Consider the following 17201-nt stretch of genomic DNA (forward strand, 5'->3'; position numbering starts at 1 on the left):
TCAATTGATGAGCAAAGAGAAATTGAATTTCAATGATAAAAGACACATCCTTTATAATTAGTGGCTCCCACTGTCGGAGTACACATCTTACCGGCACATAGTAGTAAACTTATCAGCCGGTTTATAATTATATTGTCTTCGTTTCACTACCCAATAATTGTTGGCTCCAAGTGTTTTTTAAATGTACATTGTGAGCCATCCAGTAATAATGAGTGCAAGTGGCCGCCTACTTTACTGCCAAGATGCAACCTTTTAATTCGCTACCGGATTTTTAAGCAACCCAAGTTGTTAGATGGTGTTTGTAAAACTCATAAGTCTCCAATAGCCAGAAAAAAGCTAATCTAAGTCGTAAGACCGAGCTATCGGTTGTGATTTTCTATCTGTCTAGTACGAGAATCTTTTGTCGGCCTATTTCTTGTCGGACTCGCAAATGTGTTGATTGCTAATGTTTTAGCTCATTTACTGTCAAAATTAGTTGCTGCCAATACTTATTGGATTCGCTTCGTGCTGGACCGAGTTTCGTCCTAAGTACATATTGTTTATACTATCTCGTGGCCATAGATAATGACTAGCAGACTAAAAATGCTGGCACGTCCATGTATTTACTTTTGGCACTCTCACTTTGTTTAACAACTTAAAAGCAGTAACTCCTAGAACTTTGGACTTTGGACACCAACCCAATTTACATGGTGTTATGTCGATAAAAAGTATCCTTAAACTGCATTTGAAGTGTACAGTCGGTTAGTTCTAGCATGTGTCAACTACCTTTCAAGAGGAAAGCAGTTAATGCATGGTGTATGTATTATGTTTGATGCATAAGTAATATAGGTATAATGTTTCGTAGGTTTATGCATGCTTAGTATATGATGATATTTTAGAAAGGTATGACTTGATTTAGTATCACCGACATTATACCATCGTACGCTACGAGTCTACTAGTGGTGACCATAATACAAGATACACTGAAGTTTATATTTTCAAAAGCAAATGGTACCCTCTGGCTAGTCTGTTGTTACGGTTGAGTTCTTATTTCAAAATTTCTTATTCCCAGTATGTGCCTAGGCGGTTATGAAGTCCATGTTTCATAAGTAGCCCGGTTTGGTGAGAAACAAAAGTTACAATTATCAGGTAACGGTTTTTTATAGGTTTTTTCTATCGGCCAAACTCTTGCCATACTCAAATTTGTAAAAAGGAGTAGCCAGAGCGCGATTTTAACATTTTATGAAAACAGCATTCCGATTGAAACCAATTTGCATAGAGCGTAGCATAATCATCAAGTGTTGCTATAGTCAACAAGCAGTCGGCTAGACGCCATTGCCAACCTTGCTACTGGCATAATAGAAACCACCTGCAACTTTGGGACTTGTTTAAACTAGGAGTTGTGAATTCTCTGCCAGCCAAATTCTTGCTGAACTCGGAAATGCAAGTCATAGTATAAACATTTTTGAGATATCGCCCTTACAATCTCATTTCAATTCTCATAAAACAAAGTACGCTAGTTTATGGGAAATAGTGTCCTCCTGCATAATTCACCGTGTGCTCCGTTTACAAAGTATTTGTTAGTTTTATCTGCATGCCATCGTGCCTCTTGAGGTAATTTTAATTAAGAATTGTATTGCATTATAGGCATATAGCCATTGGAGGTTACTACTACTGTTTGCATAGCCATATTTCCACGAGTGTATATTTTCCGAATCCCATGGTAATGGGCCACATACGGCCATTTTAAAATGGTACATGCCTATCAGTCATCCTTTACTATTTTAAGAGGTTTGATAAAGAATTATAAGAGCCCAATACTCAGACTGTTATCTGCTACCAAAATTGTCGTCAGCCTAATTTGATGAGTCTTCCTTGATTTAAAATGTTATACCCTTTACTACCGACCTAATTTGACGGGCCTTCGGTACTACCATAAATGCTAAGCTTCCCTTTTCATCACTTTTGTTAAGTTAAAGGCTGCATGAACCTTGTATGATTTTATGTATTAGGATTATGCCGGCCATGCCGGCTATGCATTGTGTAAATGAGTATTTACTACCGACCTGATTTAAAAAGTTATACCCCACCATAATTCACTGTCGGCTTACCGTTTGCACTTTCTACGAGATTGTGTACTTCGTTGTGACATAGTTCTAATTATAAATTTATTACTCCATAGTCAACCTGCAATTAGTATGCACCAGTAGGAATTTAGTTTGAGCAAGCTAATTAATTTCCCTCTGCTAAACGACATTAATAAGATTATGATTTTACAACACCGCTGCATTAGATGTGAAGGTCTGGGCGGCCATAATCTAGTTCTCATATGACCAAGTTAAATTGTGCATACTGTGTGTTTGCTAAAGCGCAATGGTTAAGCTTTCAAATTCCATTAAGTGTTCAAAGTCTTAGTCATAATCTCTCTGTCATTCCACAAGTGTTAATAATACCGATTTATTGATTACCTGATTTTTTACTTGAGTTATTTCTGACTGATTTGTTCCCAGGGTAATGTGAAATTACCTGGTTTATGATGAGCGATGTTAAAGCAAATGTTTAAGCAAGGAATTATTTGCAAGTGGTTAAAAGTTATCTGATCGGCTGTCCGTGCATAAATGGCCACAAGTATGTCTTTTCGAAATCCTACTGTCTGCTACCGATCTAAGTTTCATTACCAGCCTAGTCCTACCCCTTGACATTTGATTCGTTGTCGGGTACGCATCTCTTAAAAACTTGCTATCAGCTAACTTGCTGACGGCCAACCTTACACCATTTGAAAATGCTACCAGTTAGTGTATTGTCGGCCATTATGGTTTGTTGTCGTACTTCTTCTCTGTTGGCTACTTTAATCTGATGTTAGTCATAGTGTCATACAGTCAGTAGTGTGCATATCTTACCGAGTTAATTTGCTGTTAGTCTACAATGTTATACGCCTCCTACCATCTAACTTCATTACTCCTTAGCAAAACTACCTATTACCACTATAAACTGTAGAGTCATAATTGTCGGCTGCTAGTCTGCTACTGGTCTAATGTATGATTGGTTTACAATGCTACCGGCCTTGTTTGATGGGTCAACTTGATGTCACCTGATTTAGAGTCATCCCCCATGAACCCATGCTGCAAAAGTTTTATCTAAAACCGAGTTTCTACTTGCTATCACCTGACTTACTACTAGTTTTAATTTGCACATTGTCTAATTTGTTACCGGCCTAATCTTACTGCCAGATACGTCCCTTATACTTGGCTATCAGCTTTGTTGTTTCCAGTCACACTAAATTGTTAGACGGCCTAATGTGATAATCTTACCGGCCTGAACTAGAGTCATGCCATATAATTTACCGCCTGCTCGCTATCGGCAACTTACTAAAAGTTTATTCGAATACATGGTTCTACTCTTTGTTTGTATGCATCATCTGATCAACTGTTACCGGCGCATATTTTTTGAAATTAGCTATTTTATCAAAGATTGCACTATGAATTGAAGAGTCATTCTTACTACAGTTTTAGTTCGCAAATGGTCTAAAATTGCTACCATCTATGGTCTAATTTGTCGCAATCAACTTTTTAATTCGTGATAAGCATGCTGACGGTATTTTTTACCTCCTCATTGACGTTTATGTTAAGTCAAAATTGTGATTTTTTGACTCTATATGAAAATGCTCAAACAACTTGGTGTAACAAAAATCTGTGATAGTAGCCGACCAATTGATAATTGGGTGTGGATGAGTCGAACTCAGTTTGACCAAAGTAAAGGGTACATATAGAGTGCTTGGTTAAGTTTCCCATTGAAAGTGTTTTCATTTTGCCGCAACTAATGTGGTTATTTGGTAAAAAATTTAATTGAATTAAGTCTTACCGGCACATACTCCGTTTTTATTACCATCTCATTGTAAATGCCACCGCTGATTAAGGATGATATACGCTCTACCACTTTAAGCTTTAACTTCCTGTGGCACTAAGGAAAAGAGATCCTTTAATTAAAATTATGGTTAAACTGCATTCAGAATGTGCAACCAACTAATTTCAGTATTTAGTCACATTTTAAAAAGAAAAGCAAGAAATTCATTGTGCATGTAATATATTTGATACGTGAATGGTGTAGGCACTTGGTCCAAGCATTGCTTCCCAACCTCTGAGGCAGAGCCTAACCGATCCTATGGAGCTTGATGGAGTAACGATGCCTCACTGGTTACTACTCCAAAAGCAAGGAAAAAGCAAGATTGCAGGTGCTAAATAGCCGTTGTGTTTGAAGTAAGTAAAAGGCCGACATCGCATATCAAAGGTGAAATATGGCAACCAATAAAATGTATGGATGTGATCAGTAGCTTTGGGGAAAATAAATGTCGTAGGGGCACTCCATTGTGAAGCGTAGCAGTCCATAAGGAATGGATGTGATCAGTAGCTTTGGGGAAAATAAATGTCGTTAAGGGCACTCCATTGTGAATCGTAGCAATCCAACGAAATGTATGGATGTGATCAGTAGCCTTGGGGAAAATAAATGCCGTAGGGGCACTCCATTGTGAATCGTAGCAGTCCATAAGGAATGGATGTGATCAGTAGCGTTGGGGAAAATAAATGCCGTTAAGGGCACTCCATTGTGAATCGTAGCAATCCAACGAAATGTATGGATGTGATCAGTAGCCTTGGGAAAAATAAATGCCGTAGGGGCACTCCATTGTGAAGCGTAGCAGTCCATAAGGAATGGATGTGATCAGTAGCGTTGGGGAAAATAAATGCCGTTAAGGGCACTCCATTGTGAATCGTAGCAATCCAACGAAATGTATGGATGTGATCAGTAGCTTTGGGGAAAATAAATGCCGTAGGGGCACTCCACTGTGAAGCGTAGCAGTCCATAAGGAATGGATGTGATCAGTAGCTTTGGGGAAAATAAATGCCGTTAAGGGCACTCCATTGTGAATCGTAGCAGTCCAACGAAATGTATGGATGTGATCAGTAACTTTGGGGAAAATAAATGCCGTAGGGGCACTCCACTGTGAATCGTAGCAGTCCATAATAAAGCAATGATAAAATAAAATATGAAATATGGTGTTGAAAAAAGACCGGCAAGACATATCAATGCAAAAAGGAGGCTAGTCATCCTAAAAATTCAAAGGGGCTAGTCGTCCTAAAAAATCAAGGGGGCTAGTCGTCCTAAAAAAATCAAGTGGGGCTAGTCATCCTACAAAAATCAAGGGGCTAGTCGTCCTAAAAAATTCAAAGGGGCTAGTCGTCCTAAAGAATCAAGGGGGCTAGTTGTCCTAAAAATTCAAAGGGGCTAGTCGTCCTAAAAAATCAAGGGGGCTAGTCGTCCTAAAAAAATCAAATGGGGCTAGTCATCCTACAAAAATCAAGGGGCTAGTCGTCCTAAAAAAATCAAAGGGGCTAGTCGTCCTAAAAAATTCAAAGGGGCTAGTCGTCCTAAAGAATCAAGGGGGCTAGTCATCCTAAATATTAAATAGGCTAGTCGCCCGAATAAAATCAAGGGGGCTAGTTGTCCTAAAAATTCAAAGGGGCTAGTCGTCCTAAAAAATCAAGGGGGCTAGTCGTCCTAAAAAATCAAGGGGACTAGTCATCCTAAAAATTCAAAGGGGCTAGTCGTCCTAAAAATTCAAAGGGGCTAGTCGTCCTAAAGAATCAAGGGGGCTAGTCGTCCTAAACATTAAATAGGCTAGTCATCCTGAAAAATCGAGGAGGCTAGTCGTCCTGGAAAATTAAGGGGGGCTAGTCTTCCTAAAAAATCAAGGGGGCTAGTCATCCTAAAAAATCAAGAAGGCTTCGTCCTAAAAAATCAAGGGGGCTAGTCGTCCTAAAAACCAAAGGGCCCAATCGGCCAGAGCAAGCAAAATAAATTATTAGTTTTATCTGCATATCTTCGACTCATGAGCAGAATCAAGATATCCGCCCATTCTACGAACCTCTGCAGATAAGGGGGCTAGTTGTACGGGGTGATTACTTTTTCAGAGAAAGCACAACAGTCTAAGACGGTTGTACTTACTCTGAGGGGGCTAGTTGTACGGGATACTCCCGTTGGCCCATTTCTATACCAGAACATCATATTCTAGTATTATGGGCCCAAAGAGTAATAAGGGCCAAGGCCCAATCCATGACCTAATAATCTAAAACCCCTATAAATACTCATTTATGGGGGAAGGTAAAAGGGACTTCTCTACACTCTCTCTCCTATCTCACTGCTTTATCTCACAATATGATACTAATGTTGGGCGTCGGAGGCCCTGATCCGGGGAGCCTCCCCCGGATTCGGGTTCATCTTGCAGGCACTCATCTCCACGCTCAAGATCCGAAGATCCGACCTCACCACCCGTTTCCGATACCGGAACAGGTTGCTTCTCGGATTGATAGGGCTTTTGGAAATACTCATTGGCATGCCGCTCACTCAAATCCAGGTTTATCAGATCATTCTCCTTTTCTTCTTAGATGTCATGTGGTGGAAAGTTCTGTAAATTGCATCTTAACATGACATCAGGAAGGATTTTCAACTATACCTGATGTTTGTGTTTGTCAGAGGATGAGGTTAAGTTTCTGTGTAATTGGGGAAGTAAACAGATTACAGATGTATTGTTTCAAGTAATTTTGCTGTAAGTTGACTTTGACTTTAATGTACTCCTAAACTTTTAAATTTACCTAATACTCCCTCCGTCTCTTTTTGTTTTTTACGTTTGGTATTTTTCACGCGTTTTAACGAATTATTAATTTGCATTGAAATCCCTCAATTTTTTTTATTTAAAAGAGATAAATTACGTTTATTTATAATGTTTTCACTTTTATCAAAATTCTGATATTGGGAAATGAGAAAAATTTAATGTCCCAATGAAAAAGTGTGAGAGATTAAATGACCCAATGAATTTGATTGGTTAAAATAATAATTTGACACAAATTTTGATAGAAAACTAAGTTATTTATGTGATAATATAAAAGGAAATGTAAAGAACATTTTGAAATACCCAAAAAGGAAAACGTAAAAAACAAAAAGAGACGGAGGGAGTATTTGATTTAATGATACTAGCAGAATAGCAGATGGACTATGTCACTTTACCATAACTCATCCTTCTCACAAGTCTCCAATGCCGAATTTATCCTCGTACTTTACAGTTAAACTTTGATCATCAATATTGTATTCTATTATGAAAAAGTAAGATACACTTTTAAATTTTAGTTAAGAACTTAAGATAATCCAACCTATATTCCTTCAAAAATTCTGGAAATTCTTGGGAGAAAGTATCACTGAGTTCATTAAAAATTGTTTTCAGTCTTCCAATATACATTCTTCTATTAATAATTTGTACCTTTGTTTAATCCCTAAAGTGGGCATAGGCCCCTAATGCTTAATATTATTAGCCCCCTTCAGTCTAGCTTTGTCATGAATAGGACCATCGATTAAAATGTTATTATCATAAAAGAAATGGCTCACATTTTTCATAAGGCTTCAAAAAAATCAAACCTTATGGCTCTCAAAATTGACTTATCTAAAGCTTTTGATAGCCTTGAATGGAGTTTCATCCATGAAACCCTAATTACTTTTAGCATGCCCATACCTTTGGTCAACTTAATTATGAATTGTATTACCACTTCCTCTATTGCTGTACTTTGGAATGGTCAGGTCACTGATCAATTCTTTCCCTCTAGGGGCATTAGACAAGGAGACCCTCGCTCTCCCTTTATCAGTTTATTATAGTTATTATAATTTTCTTTATCATCATTAGATTACTCCTAAGCAGTTTGTTTTGATTTTCTAGGTAGTCACACTCTGTATTTTTTTTAATTGAATTTTCCAGGTAAGATTTGTATGAATTTATTTTTAATAATTATATTAAGTAGAAGAACTATCAAAATAGGTTGATTTGAAAATCATCAATAAACATGACACAAAACATCTTGGTTTTGTTTGTTGAGAATTTTGAGTTGTTTTCTTTTTGAGTTTCATTAGATTTTTAAGAAGAGTATTAAAAATAATAGTTTTTGCTATTGGATTTGCCGAGTAAAGATGTTTTCACCTAAGAATGTTACTCCGTACAACCTACATTATACATATACAAAATTTATGTATTAAGTAGAATAGTTTAATAATGATTTGATTTAAAGAGTTTGGTTATATTTCTCATGTTTCCAATGCATAAAATATTATCGAACAACCCGGGCAACGACCGGGCTTCACAACTAGTATATATAATTAAAGCGGACATATTTACTGAGATCTTAGAGCTCCACATAGGAAATCTAACGTATTCGGCCAATGAAAAACAAAATTTCTAATTTATTTTTGAATTAAAAAAATCGAGTGCCATGTAGATAATTATTTAGGTGCCACATAGATATTTTAATTAACTAATTAATTACTAATATATACAACTCCATCGAAATTCAAACACTCTAATAATTAAAAAATAAATCTAAAATGAAATTCAATTCAAAATTCTAAAATGGTATATATAGGAGTTTTATTTTAACTTAACAATTTAATAAAATTCGTACATTGCATGGACCAAAATCTAGTGTCAATAAAAGCTAGTGGTACGGATTAAAAGCATTATACACGGCTACAACTTTATTGTCCCTATTGTAAACTCAATAATAACTCATGCTAAGATATAATTGTATTTGTGGTTAGCATATCCTTTTAAACATACATTTCTTAATTTTTTTTTTATTTTTTTTTTTAAAAAAAAGCTCCGGTACGGCAATGTTGCCTTACAAGACGGTGGACGAGGCGAAAGCGACCTTAAACCGAACTCTGACGCGCGGTGGCAGAAACTCTTTGGTTAAACTACTCGGCTAACAAATCATATTATAATTGTATTGATTTTGGATTGAATTTTATTTTAGATTAGTGTTTGATTTTGGATTTATTTTATTTTAGATTTATTTTTTTAATTATTAGAATGTTTGATTTTGGATGGAATTGTATATATTTATAATTAATTAATGAGAGTGATGGATAGCTCAGTTTGTTAGAGCTTCCATCCCGGTTTCAGGTGATCTTGGGATTGATTTTCATCCCCGCCCTTGTGGCTCGTTTGCACCAAAAAAAAATATTAATTAATTAATTAATTAATTAAACTATCTATGTGGAATTTAATTTATTATTTATGTAATCTTATTTTTCATTGGCCGAAATCAATAGTAATCCTATGTGACTCTTTAATATTATATATATATAGAAATCTAGTGGTACGGATTAGAAGGACTATACACGGCTACAACTTTATTGTCCCTATTGTAAACTCAATAATAACTCATGCTAAGATATAATTGTATTTGTGGTTACCGTATCCTTTAAACATACATTTCTTTTTTTTAAAAAAAAGGAGCTCCGGTACGGCAATGTTGCCTTACAAGGCGGTGGACGAGGCGGAAGCGGCCTTAAACCGAACTCTGACGGTGGCAGAAACTCTTTGGTTAAACTACTCAACTAACAAATCAGATTACAATTTGTATTGTCACAACATTATCTTCCTCTATATTGTTTATACTCTTATCCCTTTACCACTCGTTGTTGTTGAGCTTCTTGGCGTAGGCAATATTGCACGCTACAAAATCCAGCCAAAAGTCAAGTTATCCTTTGCTCAAATCATGTCTTGCTACAACACCGTTATCAAGATGTTCTTCTTCGTTGTGGGCCCTTTTCAACTCATTTCATATCCTGCTTTCAAGGTAAATCATTTTCATTTCATTTCATTTTTTTTATCATTTACTGTCTCCGTTTTTTAGTGATCTTTACACTTACTGTTTGCACGATAATTAAGAAATTTTGGTGAATATATGATGATGGGGGTAACAAATGAAAAAATGAGTTGGAGGAAAAGAAAAATTGTAAAATAATTAATGTTGTAAAATAATTTGTGAAACAAACAACAAAATGAAAAATTGGGAAAAAATATAAATTATTGGAGGAAAGATGGGATGATACATATCATCTAATAATCCGTGGTTTTTTTTTTAAATACTACTCCCTCCGTTTCTTTTTGTTTATTACGTTTTGACTTTTGCACGTTTATTAACGTATAATAAATATTCTTTTTCTTTTTTATTAAAAAAATAAACCCAAGTAAAACCTCAATCCACTAATCATTACAACAACCAATAAGATTGTTTTATTTATCAAAAAGAACCAATAATGAAAAAACACAAAGATTGCTAACTTAACATACTTGGAAATTGTAAAGAAATTTAATGAGTTGAAGAAATTGGACCAAGTAAAATTAAAAGATGGCACAAAAAATGACAATATAATAAATTTATAAAAGAAAAAATTCTCCCACGTAACAAACATTGTGAATCACCCTAAAAAGAATAGGTAACAAACAAAAAGAAACGGATGGAGTAGATATTGATTAATTTAATTAAGAAAGCGAGGTTATGCAATTAATGCATTAAACAATTGCTTCATTTAAGCAGACAAATTATATTGAAAATGACGAATTACAAGGACATGATGCAGTACTTAGTAAGTAATTAGCTAGCTAGATATTGTCCTTTTCACAATAGCCCTATGACCTATCATCAACCATAGGAAGGAGTAAAAATAGAGGCTTACTATTTACCGTCCCATATTATTCAAAATTGCCCCACTATTTTATCCATGTACCCTTCTTTATTTACCCCCTTATTCAACATTTACCATCATTATTTACCCTTTTATCTTCCCACGTCCGTCCACCACCGACGACCAGCATCACCACCACCACCATCGCCCCCACCACGTCGCCAGCGAGAAATTGCGTTGTAATGTTTACATGGCCGAGTCTACTGGTGGAATGTCGAATTTACAAGATTTTTTTTTTTGTCCGGGAAAAATTTCAGAAACTTATGTATTTTTAGCTTGTACCATGGTACAGACTTATGAGTTTTAGCTTCTACCGTGGTAGACTTATGCAGTTTAAACTCGTACCATGAACGAAACTTAAAATTCATAAATCTACGCCATGGTGTGAGCTTAATATGCATAAGTCTAATAATGTTTTAAACAATTTTATGTGACGGTTCAATAGATACTACATAAGTTGTTAAGCTAAACAACCATTAAAAGCGAGTTAATTAACACTGAATAATGTTTTAAATAATTTTATGTGACGGTTTTGGATAGTCCAAATGATCCCACCCAACCATTAGGCGAGCGAAAACGGAACAACCATAGTATGTGTTACGTTCATTAAACAACGACTTCTCACAGGTGGCGGATTTAGGTGGGGTACAAGGGGTGCCGTTGCCCCCCCACCCCCCCCCCCCCCCCCCCCCCCCCACCCCCCCACCCCATTCCCTAAGTCTGCGAAAAATTATATAATAGTAACAGGTATTTTGCATATATTTGAAATTCCCTATTAGGTATTACATAAATGAGTTTGTCTCGGTTGGTTGAGTGGTTAGCCTCATTATGTTAGAGCAAAGAGATATATTGGGTTCGAGTCTTGGTAATTCTTATTTTTCATCACTTTTTTCCCATTTATTTAGCTCCTTAATGTTTTACTTTCTCATTGTTTAGCACTTAAGAGTTTTTTCACCATTTAACTATTTATTGAATTTAGTCTTCCATTTTTTCAAATTTTAAATGATTCTAGCTACTCCGTATATCATTTATGAGTTTCTTTTTCACTCATTTAATTTCAATTACATAGATATATCACTTTTTGTGAATTTTACTTTTATACTTAGCTAAAATTAGTTGCATGGGTTATATAATTTTAAAAAATAAAATTTGTGAACACAATGCTAGATGTCATATACATAGTGAAGAATAATATTTTCATTTCTATTGAAATTTAATATGATTTCAATTTCATTAATGGTTTTTATATACACAGTTCACTACTCCCTTTATTTCTCTAATTGTTCTATTGTTTATCGAATATACTAAAAGACTAGTAAATCATTGATAATACAAACGAAGTAAACGGTGGGTTTAGATTTTAATTATTCGGACTAAAATATTACAACGAATGTAATTTTGACCCATTTTTAATACCGAAAGTAGACCCTTTTTTTTGGATCATTTATATAGCGGATTTGGACCCGGGTTTTTTTTTCCCCGTTGATAGACCATAAGAATTTTTATTCGTACCCCCATTTCTCAAATCCTAGATCCGCCACTGACTTCTCATTTTGTAACACTAGTATTATACGGGGAATTAGGCGGAAAAAATTGTGGGACGAAAGTACTCCCTCCATTCCTTTTTGATCTTCCTATTTCTATAAATGTCGTTCCTATTTGATCTTCCTGTTTCTATTTTTGGACATGGCTTTTTACCATAAATTTCTCCACCCTCCCTTGTTTAATTCATTCACATTTCCCCATTCACCCACCCAAGCCCACTTTTATGATTTTTTTACTTTAATAAAAATATATTCTCTCTCCTTCATTTATTTATTACTTTTCTTCATTTATTTATTATTTTCTCTTACATCCAATCATTACAAGATTACATTTTCTTATTTTCCACCCAAACACCAAATAGGAAGATCATTTAGGAATGGAAGGAGTAGTAATTACAAATTTTTTTTTTTTTTTTTTTTGAGGGAAAAGTAATTGCTCCCTCCGTCCCTTAATACTTGACCTGTTTTCCTTATCGGGTCGTCCCTTAATACTTGACCTGTTTCTAAAAATGGAAATATTTTAATAATATTATATTATTTCTCACTCCCCCTTTTAACCCACATACCCCCTACTCCATACAAAAAATAATAAAAAATTCAACTCTTACTCTCCCCTTTACCCATTTCTCACTAACTACATTAAAATAATACCTCACTATCAACTATTACCTATTAAACTAAATAAGTCAATTCAAGTCCCTTAAACTCTGTGCCGGTCAAACCGGATCGAGTATTAAGAGACAGAAGGAGTACAAATTATACCTTCATTTGAGTGCGTTTGTTTTGGAACCAAAACTTTTGTAGAGGCTTCAACGTTAATCTACGGCTCAACTCCTTCCTTTGCTTATCGTCCGGATGAGGGTACTCCATGAAGAAACTTCAATTTCCACAAAGTTACAAAAAAAATTAGAAAAAGAAGATAAAATTAAAATATATTCCGAAAATAAAAATAAAATGAAAAGACATCTAAATTTAATTGAATTATGGAGTAAATAAAAGTGAAGGCAAATCTACCCATATAATTTTTGTTACTTATAACTCACATGTCCAGATCATACCTGGTCTAGATCAAAGTTGAAACCAAATCAGAACTGATTTGTCCAGATCATGTCAAATCAGAACCGATATGTCCAGATCAGAACCATTTGTCTAAATCATGTCCATATCAGATCCGATATTTCTTGATCATATCCAGATTAGAACCCGTTTGTCCATATCATGCCCTGATTATAATCAATATGTCCAAGTTATATCTAGATTAGAACTGAGTTGTCAAGATCTTGTCTAGATCCGACATTAAATCGATTTGATTTAACCTGATAACAGAAAGCCACTTGAGATTAAAAAAAGACTCAATTTAACCCAAACCCTATGATATTTACTCGTTATTAATCTAACTCCAGTAAACTAAATTGATCTGTTCATTACTTAAATCCAATCTAATGTATAATGTAAAGGTTATTCTACGTCATTCGTATATTAAATACTCATAACAGAGGTCTAAAAAATATCATTTTGCATGAAGTCCTAGGATAATACAGTTATTCGAACTTGATCGTGAACTCGGGAGTCACTTGATCAATGGAACACAAAATACAAGCCTAACTCGAATTAAACTCGAACCGCAAACCCAATCCGCAACTAGCCTCCAAGATTTCCTGAAAGGGAAGTTAAAAGTTGATAGCCACTAGGTCTGCGGTGAAGCCAAGCAACTGGTTCTTGCTCGTATTTGATCAGAACCCAAGACTCATGGATCCAAACTTGACCCGAACCTGAGACTTATTCGAACCCACTTTTGGGGACACTAATTAACAAGTTTAAAGGAGGTTAGTTTCACTTTAAGGTTCTAAAATGATTTTTTCAATTTTCGTCGGTTTTAATTAATAGTGGAAAATAACTTTCTTTAGCGAAAATTTAACTTTTCCTTTAAAAAGAAGAAATGTCACATTTTCCACTAGCATCCCTACTTTTCCTTTGAAAATGTGGGATTATTAAAAAATATATCGTAGGTGAGAATAATAAAAGAAAATCGATCAAAGATTGTATTAATATTACCAAATTTTCCTTAACCTAGCTTGTTAAATGATTAACTCTCTCATTTTTTTTTATCAACATGGTACATCCATATGTACATTGTTTAATTGTTTGGGAAAGCTAAAATTCAACGTCTATGTATATTAGACCTGATCAAAAGGCGGGCCGGGCCGGGTTAAGGTCGGGCCGAGGACAAAATATTCAGCCCATTATGTTGGATCAGGCCGGTCCAAGCTTCGGGCAAATTTTTGTGCCCAAAACCCGCTATTTCGGGCTAAAAATAGCGGGCTTTTCAGGCCAATTTCGGACCGGGCCAAATTTATAACTAAATTCGTCGTTTTACGTTCCCCAAAGCCCGCAACTTTTTTAAAAGTTCGGGCCCGGCCTTCGGGCTGAAATATTCTGCCCCAAAACCCGGTATTTTCGGGACGAGCCGGGCTAGCGGGTCGGGCCCATGTTGATCATCTCTAATGTATATCTATATATGGATTTGGATTAGAGAAATTGCATTGATCGATAATTAACGATTAATTAACGAATATGATACATGGATATATGTGTGGCAGATAATTGGTATACGGACAGGATTATCAATACCGTCAGGATGGGAGATATTGATCCAATTAGGTATATACTTGATAATTGAAGACTACACAAATTACTGGCTTCATAGAGCATTGCACTCCAAATGGGGATATGAGAAGATTCATAAGGTGCACCATGAGTATAGTGCCCCGATTAGTTTTGCAGCCCCGTATTCACATTGGGCTGAAATTGTAATCCTTGGCATTCCGTCATTCCTCGGCCCGGCCATGGTACCGGGCCACATCGTTACATTTTGGTTGTGGATGGTTCTCAGACACGTTGAAGCTATTGAAACTCACTGCGGGTATGTAACTGGACTGGTTAACCTATGTTAGATGCTGGTTTAGCAAGGTCCATTCTTCTTACCTATATAATCTAGTTTGTGATTGTATTGTACAGGTATGACTTTCCGTGGACACCAACAAAGTATATTCCCTTCTATGGTGGAGCCGAATACCATGATTACCATCATTATGTTGGAGGACAAAGCCAAAGCAATTTCGCTTCAATCTTCACATACTGCGACTACATCTATGGGACTGATAAGGTGATTGCATTATATATAGACATGTCAAACGGGTCGGAAGGGTCGGGTTGTAAAAAAATATTTTCGGGTTCGGGTTGAATTGGGTATGTCACTTTTGGATTTGGTTAACAAATGCTTGTTCAAGACCCATAACTTTTGGGTTCGGTTCGACCCAACGGGTTGAGAGATTTTAAAAAGCACATTATATTTTCATTAATTTAGGTGATAAATATACAAAATATGGGCACAAATTAACAAATTTTCCTACACAAGTTTATATTTAGTCAAATTTACCCAAAAAATGACGTATATTTCAAATTAAAATCATATTACACACAACAATAGTAAAAACAACGTGTCTATTATGCTTAAATTTTCTCATGATCTCATTTATTACTATAAATACAATGATTTTCAATCGGTCGGGTCCAAAACGAATTCGGTCGGGTTTTAACCCATTCCTTTCTGGGTTGCTCAGATTCGGATAAAATCGGGTTACGGATCACAAAATCTTGTTCAAGGCCCGGTATTTCCGGGTCGGGTTCGTGTCGGGTTGATTTTTGATCGGTCTAATTATACATGTTTCTCTTATTATTTCCATCTCTACTTAATTTTATACTAACTCGCTATTCATCATTCATGTCGGCCTTTCTATATGTCATGGTATTAGGGCTATCGTTACCAGAAGAAACTCCTTTCAAAGGTACACTTTTTAGTACATTCTTCAGTCATACTTGTATAATTTTGTTCAAGTTGTACCATACTACCTCCGTTTCAAAAAGATCTTTACACTTACTATTTGCACGGAATACGGTGCAATATTTGACTGTTAATATATCTAATTCTGTAACGCAAAAAGTTATATAAAAAAAATTGATATTTATAAAATATATTTTGAAACGAATCTAACAAATTATATAAAATATATTTTGAAACGAATCTCATGATAATTTTTTTATAGATATAAATATATAATAGTGAAAATTTATGGTCTGTTGACTTTTGGACATATTTTTCAAAGCATAAAGAACTTTGTGAAACGGAGGTAATATATATATTTAATATATAAATAATTTTGGTGAATTGTTTTCATGCATGCAGTCGAAAGTAGAATCGAGCAACAACGATCAACAACATGGCCTTAAATTCGACTAGCTAACAAGTACATATATTATTATATACCATGCAAGTATATGTGTACATAAAGCAAAATGTTGGCCCATATATATAATGTATTGTTATTTGACATCCGTATATGTTAAAATCGCCCGCATTATTTATATGAAATGACACTTTACCCCTACCATTTTCATCTCAAACTGATGTTCTATTTTTCTTCAACAATCAATTAAAACTAAATCGAAGTCCCTTTTATGGGGTTAATAAAATTTATCCACCATATACTTCGTACTATATATGTAGCTAGTAACGTATGTAGTTTTGTAACTCCTTTTATGGGGTTAATAATATTTATATATCAATAATGTGTCTATTTTTGACTAACTTTTTACTACTCCCTCAGTTCTCGAGTATTAGTCCCTTTTGGAATCTTGATACTATTTACAATTTCACTATTCACAATAATATAGCTCTATCTCATATGATATTCTATCCTCTAGGATTACTACGTTATCCTCAACAATTACACTTCAATCGACGTCATTACATTTGATTTGCATTACTATTTTCACGTGTAAGTCGGTTCTATATACTTTGTAACATTTTCCCTTCCTTATTGTGATTTTCATAGTTTCATTTGTTCAGATTTGTGATTATATCGGTTTTAGATTTGGGTACTTTGACGTTTGCAATTTTGAATGTGGAATAAGGGTGCACATTGAGTATGAAACACTCAACAAGATATGTACAAAAATATAACTTTGTGATAAAGGACAAGAGATTGAGATAATTTATTTTATTATTTTGGAAAACTATAAATGAAAAAAAATACGGAGTAGAATTTGTTC

The 17201-nt window shown here is 35.1% G+C and overlaps 1 protein-coding gene across 1 annotated transcript; it reads left to right on the forward strand.

Moving 5' to 3' along the window:
- The first annotated feature begins 9191 nt into the window (after window positions 1-9191).
- Window positions 9192-16540, forward strand: LOC110779099 (methylsterol monooxygenase 1-1). The gene is made up of 5 exons (XM_021983633.2): window positions 9192-9653; window positions 14690-15012; window positions 15108-15255; window positions 15905-15937; window positions 16336-16540. Exons 1-5 carry the CDS (start codon window positions 9324-9326, stop codon window positions 16387-16389), a joined length of 888 nt encoding a protein of 295 aa, XP_021839325.1. The 5' UTR covers window positions 9192-9323; the 3' UTR covers window positions 16390-16540.
- The last annotated feature ends 661 nt before the right edge of the window (window positions 16541-17201 follow it).

The sequence above is a fragment of the Spinacia oleracea genome, chromosome 6 (genome assembly GCF_020520425.1).
Source record: "Spinacia oleracea cultivar Varoflay chromosome 6, BTI_SOV_V1, whole genome shotgun sequence".
Classification (NCBI taxonomy): Eukaryota; Viridiplantae; Streptophyta; class Magnoliopsida; order Caryophyllales; family Amaranthaceae; genus Spinacia; species Spinacia oleracea.